Source organism: Myxine glutinosa, chromosome 13, assembly GCF_964187855.1.
Source record: "Myxine glutinosa chromosome 13, kmMyxGlut1.1, whole genome shotgun sequence".
Taxonomy (NCBI): Eukaryota; Metazoa; Chordata; class Myxini; order Myxiniformes; family Myxinidae; genus Myxine; species Myxine glutinosa.
This window is the reverse complement of record NC_136273.1, coordinates 105,144,085-105,157,196: the sequence shown is the minus strand read 5'-3', so window position 1 is coordinate 105,157,196 and position 13,112 is coordinate 105,144,085. Positions and strand designations below refer to the sequence as shown.

At 46.9% G+C, this 13,112-nt stretch overlaps 1 protein-coding gene across 2 annotated transcripts in view; it reads left to right on the top strand.

Annotated features, from left to right (window-relative positions):
• The window catches only part of LOC137416913 (nucleoporin NUP188), a 182,123-nt gene extending 172,364 nt beyond the window's left edge, over positions 1-9,759 (top strand). The window contains exons 35-36 of one of the 2 annotated variants that reach the window (XM_078767875.1): positions 9,108-9,298; positions 9,452-9,759. In XM_078767875.1, the coding sequence (XP_078624001.1) occupies positions 9,108-9,298; positions 9,452-9,709 (449 nt within the window). In that variant the 3' untranslated portion in view covers positions 9,710-9,759. The remainder of the gene's footprint in view (positions 1-9,107; positions 9,299-9,451) is intronic. The other variant, XM_078767876.1, reaches the window with a different exon arrangement.
• The last annotated feature ends 3,353 nt before the right edge of the window (positions 9,760-13,112 follow it).

Sequence of the window (13,112 nt, the reverse complement as noted above, 5' to 3'; positions counted from 1 at the left end):
ATTCCAATGATTCTGAAAGCTTTGGTTTCAACAGCATGAAGCCGAGCTAGGTGTGAGGCAGGAGCACCGCCCTGGAGGGCATAACAGTATTCCATTGAGCTGCGGATGAAAGCCTTGTATGTGGTGAGGAGCTCAGGTGTGCCAAGGAAGGACTTCACACGACGGAGGATGCCCAGTCGGCGACTGGCTTTGGAGGCCAGATTTGAAATGTGGTTTTCCCAGAAAAGATCATGGCAGATAGTGAGACCCAAAAGCTTGAGTGACAGAACTTCTTGGAGAGGATTATTCAGAAAGTGGATGGGAGGGTTGTCCAGTCGGTCTTTTCGGAGAGACATCGTAAGAGTGTGAGATTTGTCAGGATTGAAAGACATGTTCCACTTGTTTGCCCAGTCTGTGATTTTGTCCAGGTCTGCAGAGAGTGAGGAGGCCGTAGACTGCCGATCTGAGGGATGAGGAATGGAGCGACAGAGAGTAGAGTCATCAGCAAAGAGATAGAGAGGATTTTCAAGAGAGTCAGAGATCATTGATGAAGACCAGAAAAAGCACAGGGCCCAGAACACTGCCTTGGGGAACTCCAGCCTGAACAGGAAGGGGAGATGAGAGAAACCCATTCAGGGCCACACGTTGACTACGACTTGAGAGGAAGTCTGCAAGCCAAGCATGGAGATTTCCATGGATACCATCGTAGGAGATTTTGGTGAGCGTTTTTGATGAGATTACTGTCTGGCACCCCCCAGAGCGGGGTGCCAGACCGTGTCGAAGGCACGTGATATGTCAAGGGAGACAGCTCTAATTTCCTGTTTTGCATTGAGGACCTCCATCCATTGTTGAGACAGCAGAAGCAGCATGTCCAGAGTAGAGTGACCTGGTCTGAAACCAAATTGATGATCAGAGATCAAGTCATTTGAGAAGAGGAAAGATTTGATATCCGAAGCAATGATGGATTCCATGACTTTGCTGATAATTGGGAGAAGGCTCATTGGTCTGTAGTTGCAGGATCTTGGTCAAACTTGGTACAGGTATGTATAATGAGGTAAAAATGAATTGATTATTTTGGGGTCACAAAGTCAAAGGTCAGAGGTCATATTCGGTAAAAATCCTGTTACCGCAATAACTTGTGAACCAGTGATGGGACTCTGACCAAAGTTAGTACAAATATGTATTATGCTGCACAGATGACCTGATTCGATTTTGTGGTCAAGAGGTCAAAGGTCAAAGTCTGTAATATGTCTATAACTTGAGAGCAGCTAAAGGGATCCAATTCAAACTTGGTACAGATATGTATAATGATGTAAAGATTAACTGATTAGATTTTGGTGTCCAAAAGTCAGAGGTCATGTCAGGTAAAAATGTGATAACTTGTGAACAGCCGAAAGGATTTAAATTAAAACTTGGTGCAGGTATGTATAATGATTTAAACATTAATTGATTGAATTTTGGGGTCAAGAGGTCGAAGGTCTGAGGTCATGTCAGGTAAAAATTTGATAACTTGAGTACAGCTGAATAGATTTAAGTCAAGGTACAAGTACAGTCGGACCCCGCTATTCGCGGGGGAGATACGTTCCTGGAAAATCCGCGAATAGCCAAACTCAGGAATAGCGGGGCATTGTTTCAATGGAAAAAGGGGGATAGGTTATTGAGTCGTGAAAATTCGCGACTAGAGAGAACCAAGTTGCGGACGGCGAGGCAAAATCCGCAAATGGTGACGCAAATTCAGAGAATGTCGACGATAATCTGTGAAAGTCAATGAAAGTCCTGGAAATGGTGAGACAAAACCCGCGAAGGTCGACGAAAACCCGCGAAGGTCGACGGAAACCCGCGAAGGTCGACGGAAACCCGCGAAGGTCGACGGAAACCCGCGAAGGTCGACGGAAACCCGCGAAGGTCGACGGAAACCCGCGAAGGTCGACGGAAACCCGCGAAGGTCGACGGAAACCCGCGAAGGTCGACGGAAACCCGCGAAGGTCGACGGAAACCCGCGAAGGTCGACGGAAACCCGCGAAGGTCGACGGAAACCCGCGAAGGTCGACGGAAACCCGCGAAGGTCGACGAAAACCCGCGAAGGTCGACGAAAACCCGCGAAGGTCGACGAAAACCCGCGAAGGTCGACGAAAACCCGCGAAGGTCGACGAAAACCCGCGAAGGTCGACGAAAACCCGCGAAGGTCGACGAAAACCCGCGAAGGTCGACGAAAACCCGCGAAGGTCGACGAAAACCCGCGAAGGTCGACAAAAACCCGCGAAGGTCGACAAAAACATCCTGTGAATGTATGCTGCGGCATTGTTTCAATGGTGGAAAAGGGGGATACGTTATAGGTTTTAATAAACCTGATTCATAGAGGAAAAATTTTTAAGTTTAAATTGTTTTCGACCGCAAATGGACATGATTACAGTTTCACAAAAAATGCTTACAAATAAATTTTAAAAATCGACAACACCAGGTACCATTTCCAATTTATTGAAGGAATGTGCTTAGTTTATTAAAAGTGCTTACCCATAGAGTACCGTGAAAGTAAAAAAAAACACGACACCATCATGTACCGTTTAAAAATTTTATTTTACAAACACACGCAACTTTTAAATGATGATGGTGATGATTATGGTGAATTAAAATCCCAAGAATTCCTCGAACTTTGAGGGTGACCCAAATAGTGGTGCAGAGAGGTAGGAGAAGGTGAGGACACTGGTGAGAATGCTGATGAGGACACTGAGAGGAATGCAGGAGAGGGTGCTGGTGGTCTTGAGGTGGAGGGAGCAGGGCTGAATAAATGGGTGATGGGGAGCTGCCCGACACATTGCCCAACATTTTGATACAGCTCTTTGTACGGGAGCAGCGCATCATCCAAGGCTCTCTTGAACTTGGGGTACCTCTCCACGACTGGGTCAGCATCTTGCACCCTGTCCCCAAGCACCCACATGTCCTGCAGCAACTCGCCCAGGAACTGGTCTGTGAGGTTGGACCTCGACACCTCTTCATCATTACTGCCCGCCTCTTCCTCCTCGGAAACCTTTGGAATAGCGTCCAACTCGTCCTCGATGAGCGGATTTAGGCAACGGTTCAGCATGACGATTTTCAGCATGAAGTCCCTCGTCTGCGTGTTGTCCTCGATCCATATTCTGAGAGTCTTCTCCATCATTTCCATGTGGACATTCCGGACATGGGTGACCACCTTTGTAGTCAATGCAGCACTCGCTGAAACTTTCTCGCGAATCGCCTTCTTCTTCCGTATGCAGCGAACGGTGGATTCCTTGACGCCGTAATGCCTGCCAACAGAGGCCGCACTCTCTCCTCTCAAAAGCCGGTCCAGCAGCTCCACTTTCTGGCTCTGGCGCATCACTTTCTTCTGCCTCTTGGTAGTCGACACATTTCCGGCACTGGTCTTGCGCTCGGGAGGCATTATTGAACGATGAGCAGAGCGAGTGTCAAAAACACAGGTCGAAGCAACGGGAAAGAGAAAGAGGTAGCAAAAGCGCAGGAGGCATGTAGGAAAATGTTCGGAGAACGCTTGGATTTGGAAGAGGGTCAGAGAGCGGTATTTAGGATTGCAAAGCAGATAGCGAAAGAGAGGTGTGATGTGATGGGGGTCATTTGCTTGAAGGATGAAGTGGGACAAATCGTTGTGGACCCAGATGGAATTGAAGGAAGATGGAAAATATATATGGAAATGCTGTTGAATACAGAGAATGAATGGGATGGCAACATAGAGAGTAACCCAGTTTTAGGACCGGCAGATAAGATAACCGAGAAGGAAGTTGAGGAAGCGATAAAAGCAATGAAGAGTAGAAAAGCGGGAGGGCCGACGGGAGTTGTGGGAGATATGTTGAAGGCAGCGGGAAATTTGGGTGTGAAGAGAATGACAGAGATCTGCAATCTGGTAGTGAAAGAAGGCCGCATTCCAGTGGATTGGGAACTGAGTACCCTCGTCCCTCTATACAAGGGGAAAGGTGACCCTCTGGACTGTGGCTCGTATCGAGCGATAAAGTTATTGGAGCATGGAATGAAGGTATTGGAAAGGGTGTTGGAGAGGAGGATAAGGAAGAAAGTGAAGATTGACAAAATACAATTTGGATTTTTTCCAGGAAGAGGAACGACAGACACGCTTTTTATTGTGAGGCAGTTGCAGGAGAAGTACATCGAGAAGAGGAAGAAGTTGTTTCTTGGGTTTGTTGATATGGAGAAAGCATTTGATCGGGTTCCACGTGAAGTAGTGACATGGGCATTGAGGAAGTTAGGAGTGGAGGAATGGTTGATCAGAGTAGTGATGGCAATGTACAAAAGAGCGAGCACAGCTGTAAGGACGAAGGACGGGAACAGTGGTGAGTTTGAGGTGAAGGTGGGAGTGCATCAGGGGTCGGTACTAAGTCCACTACTATTTGTAGCTGTGATGGAGGTGCTGGCTCGGAACGTAAAGGAGGGTTTACCGTCGGAGTTGTTATATGCAGATGATCCGGTGTTGATTGCAGAAAGTATGGATGGACTGAAGGAGAAGATGAACAAGTGGAAGGAATGTATGGAGACAAAAGGTCTGAAGGTGAATATTGGAAAAACGAAGGTGATGGCAAGTGGTAAAGCATGTGGTGAGGGGGAAGGAACTGGGAAGTGGCCGTGTGCAGGAAGGGTGTCGTAGTGAACTCCATTCAATGTACAATGTGCGCTGAGTGGGTTCATCAAAAATGTAGTCGTTTGAGAGGGTCATTAACCAGTGTGGCAGCTACATTCAAGTGTAAGGTGTACACAGAGGGAGCTGCAGATGGAGGAAATGTTGAGTTGGATCTTGGAGACGGTGTGAAGCTGGAAGGTGTGAAAACATTTTGTTACCTGGTGGACATGCTGAATGGAGAATGTGGATCAGACTTGGCAATGGTTGCTGGAGTGAGATGTGCATGGAAGAAGTTTTGGGAACTGAGTGGTGTGCTGACGAGGAGGGGAGTATCATTGAAGCTGAAGCTAAAGGTGTATGCTGCATGTGTGAGAAGTGTTATGATTTATGGGAGCAAGACATGGGTAATGAACGTAGAGCAGCAACGAAGGCTGGAAAGGATGGAAATGCGAATGGTTCGGTTGATGTGTGGAGTGTCGTTGAGAGAGACGAAAACAAATGATGAATTGCGAAAGATGATGGGAATAGAGCCTGTGATGGACGCTGTGAAGAGGAACAGGTTGAGATGGTTTGGTCATGTGTTGAGGAAGGATGAAAGTGACTGGTTGAGAAGAGTGATGGAAATGAATGTAGAAGGAAGTGGAGGACGGGGAAGACCGAGAAAGACTTGGCTAACGATGGTCGAAGAAGAAATGCCGGCAAGGGGGTTAACAAGGGGAGATGCAGAAAATAGGGCAAAATGGAGAAGATTGTCATGGGGACCGCAAGGCTAACCCCCGCTCTTGCAGGGAAAATGGCCTTTAAAATGCATGTTGTTGTTGTTGTTGTAAGTGAGACTATGATTCTCATTCTGGCGTTAGTTTTTATTTCACTTGATCATCATTTTAAACTTTATTCATACTTCCATGGGAATTGCATGGAGACGCGTTTTTTGAATGAAACTTTTTTTAGTAGTTGGGACTTGTTGGGGTTCGCATTTGGAATTTTGAGGATCGGTTCCGATTAAGAGTTTGTGAAGCTTATCGCATTGTGGTTTTTAACCGTGTGCGGAAATGAAATAAAGGTGTGAACACCGCCCTGTGAACCCGAAGAGTTGTATGGGGGTGGAGGGAGGAGTGGGTGGGGGTTTGGAGGGAGAGTTGTATGGGGGTGGAGGGAGGAGTGGGTGGGGGTTTGGAGGGTGAGTTGTATGAGGGTGGAGTGGAGGGGTTGTGGTAAGACCAGTTGCAATTGCTAAACGAGAAAGTATCTGAAAATGCAACGCCCGTCCGCGTCCGTTTGTATTAAGACATCTTCTTCTTATTCCATATGCTCAAAATAACGAAAATAGTTGGAAAAAAAAAATACAAAATGAACATTTATGATTTTATGCAGCCTTGACCTTTGAGCTTTAGATCTAAAAAAAACAATCTGCTTCTAGCTTTTGATAGGTGAACAAATTAATTGACCCAATATGCAGATTATTAAAATTTCATGTCAATCACATGAAAATTCATGATTTTTTGTGATGCTGACCTTTGAACTTTTGAAAAAATTATTAATTTGCCTTATCCATATTCTCATAATAAAGCTTTGGTGAAAATTTGATCATACATACAAACACATACAAAAATTAATTTGGCACCTTTGCACTTTTTTCAAATAACTCACAATATTCTCGAAAAATGTTTCAATTGACAAAAGTATTTGGTTTCCACAATTCTTTATTTCACTGTTAATATGACAGAACATTTGTTTTTGATTCAGAACTTAATATATCCTTTTAAATCAGAAAATAAAAAAAAATGGCCTTGAAAAAATTATTGACATTATGATAATTGCGGTAATGTAAAGCCTTTGGACAAAATAACTACAGGCAAGCACTTCTTATATCCATGAATTAGCTTCCTCCATCTCTCTGCTGGCAGTTTGTCCCACTCTTCTTGTGCAAACGGCTCCAGTTCTCCCAGATTTGAAGGGTGCTTAATCCCCACTGCTGTTTTCAGATTTTTTTTTTTTATTTTTTTTTTTTAGTGTACAAGATCGAGGCTCGTAAAAGAGCTAACATTAATCACACAAAAAGTCAAACCGACACATAAAACACAAAATAAGGGGAGTGGTAAACAAGATGGGGAGAGAGGGGGAAGGACACACACACACATTTGAGAGCAGGGACATCGAGAGAAATGTGGGAGGGAGAGAGAGGACTTGGGGGAGGTGGGAGAGGTATAAAACATATGAACACTGCAAGGACTTCCAGGAAAGAAGTTGGAATTTCAAAAAAAGTGTCGCTGGGGTAAATTAGCGGGGGTAGAAAAGATCAAGGTTTTGGATGGGGGAAGATAAGAGATGGTTGTGAACAGCTGCTTTAAAGACCTGGAGGGAGGAGTGGGATTGAAGGGAGTGGGGCAGTTTGGTCCAGAGGTGGGAGAAAAGAGGAATGAAGGAGTGAAGGTGAGCAGAGAGCCTAGATTTTGGCAGTTTAACCATAAGAGGGTTGCTGGCAGATCTTGTGCGACCTGTAGGAATATTAGGGGGACAGAGCACAGAGAGAGCTGGGGGAGCAAGGCCGAGAGGAGTCGGTAGAAGACAGAAAGACCACCAACCTGCCTGCGTTGAGTGAGTGAAAGGCCCTCGGAGTTCGCTTCATCGCGGATGAAGATGTTCAATGTGATTTAGATCTGGACTCATTGCTGGCCACTTCAGAACAGTCCAGCATTTTGTCTTGAACCATTCCTGTGTGCTTTTTGATGTGTGTTTGCTGTCATTGTCCTGCTGCAAGACCCATGACCTTCGATGGAGACACAGCTTTCTGACACTGGGTTGAACATTGCACTCCAAAATGCCTTTGTAATCTCCTGATTTCATGATGCCATGCACACATTCAAGGTACCCAGTGCTAGAGGTAACACAGCAGCCCCAAAACATCACTGAACCTCCTCCATGTTTGACTGTAGGGAAGGTGTTCTTTTCTTTGAAGGCTTCATTTTGTTTTCTGTAAGCATAGAGATGATGTGCTTTACCAAAAAGCTCTAATTTGGTCTCATCTGTCCACAGGGAATTCTCCCAGAACGATTTTGGCTTGTTCAGGTGTGTTTTGGCAAACTCCAATTGGGCTTTCTTGTGGCTCTCTCTCAGTCCTGGGTCTCCTACCATAGAACCCCCTTTCATTGAGTTGGTGATTGATGGTGTGAGTTGAAACTGTCGTACCTTGTGTCGGAGGGTCAGCTTGAATATGTTTGGCAGTTGATCGAGGTGCTTTCTCCACCATTCGAACAATCCTTCACTGCAATCTTCGATCAGGTTTTCTCTTGCGGCCACATCCAGGGAGGTTAGCTACAGTGCCATGGGCCTTAAACTTCCTGATAACATTACGTACGGTGGACACAGGAACATCAAGGTCTCTGGAGATGGACTTGTAGCCTTGAGATTGTCCATGATTGGCTACAATCTTGTCTGACCTCCTCAGACAATTCTCTGGTTTTCTTTCTTTTCTCCACGCTCATTGCGGAGCACACAGTGACACAAAACAGCAGAATGTCTCCTTTTCTCTTTCAAACTGGTCTTATGAATGATATTTATATTGCAGGCACCTGCAACTCACCACAGGTGAGTTCAATTCCAAAGTAAATGAGAATCACCTGCTTGAAATCAAATTATTTCTGACAACTTCTAAAAGGTGCCAATTATATTGTCTGGGCCATTTTAGGATTTCTGTGTGGAATAAGCTAAGATTTAGTGTTTTTTTCAGCTTTTTTGTTTTGTTCCACTGCAAACCAAAGAAATACATTTGTGGATACCAAAATATTTTTTAATTTGAACAATTTTCTGGAAGAAATGGTGCATTATTTGAAAAAAGCGCGAGGGTGCCAATATTTTTGTCCACAACTATACAATTCGTGAGATGGTGAGCTGCGATCGTCAAATGTGGTCTCAGATGTGAAAAATAACTTAATTAGGACGTTACAATGATCGGTAAGAGCGGCAAAGGAGTCAGTCACATGACTCTCAAATGCGCTTATGAATGACTATTCAAAAACTGAAAATACTACAAACACAAGCAATACATACATTTAAAGGTGATGTTACTGCTCATCTCACGACATAACTCTCAAAGGTGAAGGACGAGTTTGTATATAAAAACTTTGCCACGTTAGCTGACTTCTCCATATTTAGACCCTGCAAACGAGCAATTTTGATCTGTATACATGTTCTGGCCCTTGATGGGAAAACATTCAATCTAGTTTACCTAAAATCATCACAACAATATGTTCAAATTTGTTGATATTCTGTTCAATATTTTGCAACTTGATAAATAAACGTTTGTCTCTAAATATGTGCTTAATTGTGGTAGTCCAATGGATGTGCGTTAGATCCCGGGTAACTTTGTGTGAGGAGGGGAACGTGTGGAGGTGGGATGGGAAGGAGGGATGGTAACGCTGGGAACCTTTGTTAATGTAGAATAAAACAAGCTTTTAGCACATCTCACTGTTCTTTATTTTCCCACCTTGTTTCTTTTATCTTTCAGGATTGGATCTCCCTTGCTTGCCTGCTTTGTTACGTCTCGCCTGTTCGGTGGCTCAACGCCATGTTTCCCGGCTTCAGCATGAACTCAGGGGATTGGGGCCCAGCAGTTCGGCGAAGGCAAGCAAAGACGACTCTGACGAAGCCATGGAAACTGAACATCATGCAAATCCTACTCCCGATGACCCTACTGGGGTACGAGGGGGAGCTGTTTGTTTATCTTGACCGGAGGAAATTTGTTTATGTTGCACCCTTCTGTCTCACTCAACATCTCTGTCCATCTGTGTGATGCGGCTCCTTTTTTTTTCTTTTTTCTTTTTTTTGCTCTTTTCACGATCTTCCCTACAGGTCTGTGTGGCTTCGCTGCGCCTCGTGCAGGCTATTTGTAATGTTCAATCTGATGGGGAGGAAGCACGATCCAGGGGGTTGGGCGTGGTACGGGACTCGGGGCTTTTACACTCTCTGCTGGGAGCGTTGGAATGTGCACTCGCACACAGAGTGCAGCTGAACTTCTCGTTGTCTGCGCTGGATTTGTTCCTTACAGTCGCGGCCTCCTCACAGGTAACTAAACACTTTTCGTTCCCTGTCTCCACCGCAGGAATGTAATGTGCATCATCATACTATAATTTGAGAAGTGTCCCCACACACTCAAACATTACCCAAACCCCACACACCCCACACACTTCCCCCCTCCCCACTCACTTTAAACCTTCACTTGCACCCCACACACTCAAACTCTCTCATGCACCCCACACCCAAACTTTCCCCCACACACTCAAACTCTCTCATGCACCCCACACCCAAACCTTCCCCCACACACTCAAACTCTCTCATGCACTCCACACTCAAACCTTCCCCCACCACTCAAACTCTCTCATGCACCCCACACTCAAACCTTCCCCCACACACTCAAACTCTCTCATGCACCCCACACTCAAACCTTCCCCCACACACTCAAACCTTCCCCCACGCACTTAAACCTTTCCCCACACACTTAAACCTTTCCCCACACACTTAAACCTTCCTCCACAAACTTAAACCTTCCTCCACAAACTTAAACCTTCCTCCACACACTTAAACCTTCCTCCACAAACTTAAACCTTCCCCCACACACTCAAACCTTTCCCCACACACTCAAACATTTCCCCACACACTCAAACCTTCCCCCACGCACTTAAACCTTCCTCCACACACTTAAACCTTCCTCCACACACTTAAACCTTCCTCCACACACTTAAACCTTCCCCCACACACTCAAACCTTTCCCCACACACTCAAACCTTTCCCCACACACTCAAACCTTTCCCCACACACTCAAACCTTTCCCCACACACTCAAACCTTTCCCCACACACTCAAACCTTTCCCCACACACTCAAACCTTTCCCCACACACTCAATCCTTTCTCCACACACTCAAACCTTTCCCCACACACTCAAACCTTTCCCCACACACTCAATCCTTTCCCCACACACTCAATCCTTTCCCCACACACTCAATCCTTTCCCCACACACTCAAACCTTTCCCCACACACTCAAACCTTTCCCCACACACTCAAACCTTTCCCCACACACTCAAACCTTCCCCCACCCACTTAAACCTTCACTTTCACCCCACACGCCTTCCACCCTCTCCACCCACTTAAACCTTCACTTTCACCCCACATACCTTCCACCCTCTCCACCCACTTAAACCTTCACTTTCACCCCACATGCCTTCCACCCTCTCCACCCACTTAAACCTTCACTTTCACCCCACATGCCTTCCACCCTCTCCACCCACTTAAACCTTCACTTTCACCCCACACGCCTTCCACCCTCTCCACCCACTTAAACCTTCACTTTCACCCCACATACCTTCCACCCTCTCCACCCACTTAAACCTTCACTTTCACCCCACATGCCTTCCACCCTCTCCACCCACTTAAACCTTCACTTTCAACCCACACGCCTTCCACCCTCTCCACCCACTTAAACCTTCACTTTCACCCCACATACCTTCCACCCTCTCCACCCACTTAAACCTTCACTTTCACCCCACATACCTTCCACCCTCTCCACCCACTTAAACCTTCACTTTCACCCCACATGCCTTCCACCCTCTCCACCCACTTAAACCTTCACTTTCAACCCACACGCCTTCCACCCTCTCCACCCACTTAAACCTTCACTTTCACCCCACATACCTTCCACCCTCTCCACCCACTTAAACCTTCACTTTCACCCCACATACCTTCCACCCTCTCCACCCACTTAAACCTTCACTTTCACCCCACATACCTTCCACCCTCTCCACCCACTTAAACCTTCACTTTCAACCCACACGCCTTCCACCCTCTCCACCCACTTAAACCTTCACTTTCACCCCACGCGCCTTCCACCCTCTCCACCCACTTAAACCTTCACTTTCACCCCACACGCCTTCCACCCTCTCCACCCACTTAAACCTTCACTTTCACCCCACGCGCCTTCCACCCTCTCCACCCACTTAAACCTTCACTTTCACCCCACATACCTTCCACCCTCTCCACCCACTTAAACCTTCACTTTCACCCCACACGCCTTCCACCCTCTCCACCCACTTAAACCTTCACTTTCACCCCACGCGCCTTCCACCCTCTCCACCCACTTAAACCTTCACTTTCACCCCACATACCTTCCACCCTCTCTACCCACTTAAACCTTCACTTTCACCCCACATACCTTCCACCCTCTCTACCCACTTAAACCTTCACTTTCACCCCACATGCCTTCCACCCTCTCTACCCACTTAAACCTTCACTTTCACCCCACATACCTTCCACCCTCTCCACCCACTTAAACCTTCACTTTCACCCCACACGCCTTCCACCCTCTCCACCCACTTAAACCTTCCCTTTCACCCCACATACCTTCCACCCTCTCCACCCACTTAAACCTTCACTTTCACCCCACACACCTTCCACCCTCTCCACCCACTTAAACCTTCACTTTCACCCCACACGCCTTCCACCCTCTCCACCCACTTAAACCTTCACTTTCACCCCACATGCCTTCCACCCTCTCCACCCACTTAAACCTTCACTTTCACCCCACACGCCTTCCACCCTCTCCACCCACTTAAACCTTCACTTTCACCCCACACACCTTCCACCCTCTCCACCCACTTAAACCTTCACTTTCACCCCACATGCCTTCCACCCTCTCCACCCACTGAAACCTTCACTTTCACCCCACACACCTTCCACCCTCTCCACCCACTGAAACCTTCACTTTCACCCCACATGCCTTCCACCCTCTCCACCCACTTAAACCTTCACTTTCACCCCACATACCTTCCACCCTCTCCACCCACTTAAACCTTCACTTTCACCCCACACGCCTTCCACCCTCTCCACCCACTTAAACCTTCACTTTCACCCCACATACCTTCCACCCTCTCCACCCACTTAAACCTTCACTTTCACCCCACACACCTTCCACCCTCTCCACCCACTTAAACCTTCACTTTCACCCCACACGCCTTCCACCCTCTCCACCCACTTAAACCTTCACTTTCACCCCACACACCTTCCACCCTCTCCACCCACTTAAACCTTCACTTTCACCCCACACTCGTTCCACCCTCTCCACCCACTTAAACCTTCACTTTCACCCCACATGCCTTCCACCCTCTCCACCCACTTAAACCTTCACTTTCACCCCACATACCTTCCACCCTCTCCACCCACTTCAACCTTCACTTTCACCCCACACACCTTCCACCCTCTCCACCCACTTAAACCTTCACTTTCACCCCACACACCTTCCACCCTCTCCACCCACTTAAACCTTCACTTTCACCCCACACGCCTTCCAACCTTTCCACCCACTTAAACCTTCACTTTCACCCCACATACTTTGCATCCTCTCCACCCACTTAGCACCCTCTCCACCCACTTAGCACCCTCTCCACCCACTTAAACCTTCACTTTCACCCCACACGCCTTCCACCCTCTCCACCCACTTAAACCTTCACTTTCACCCCACAC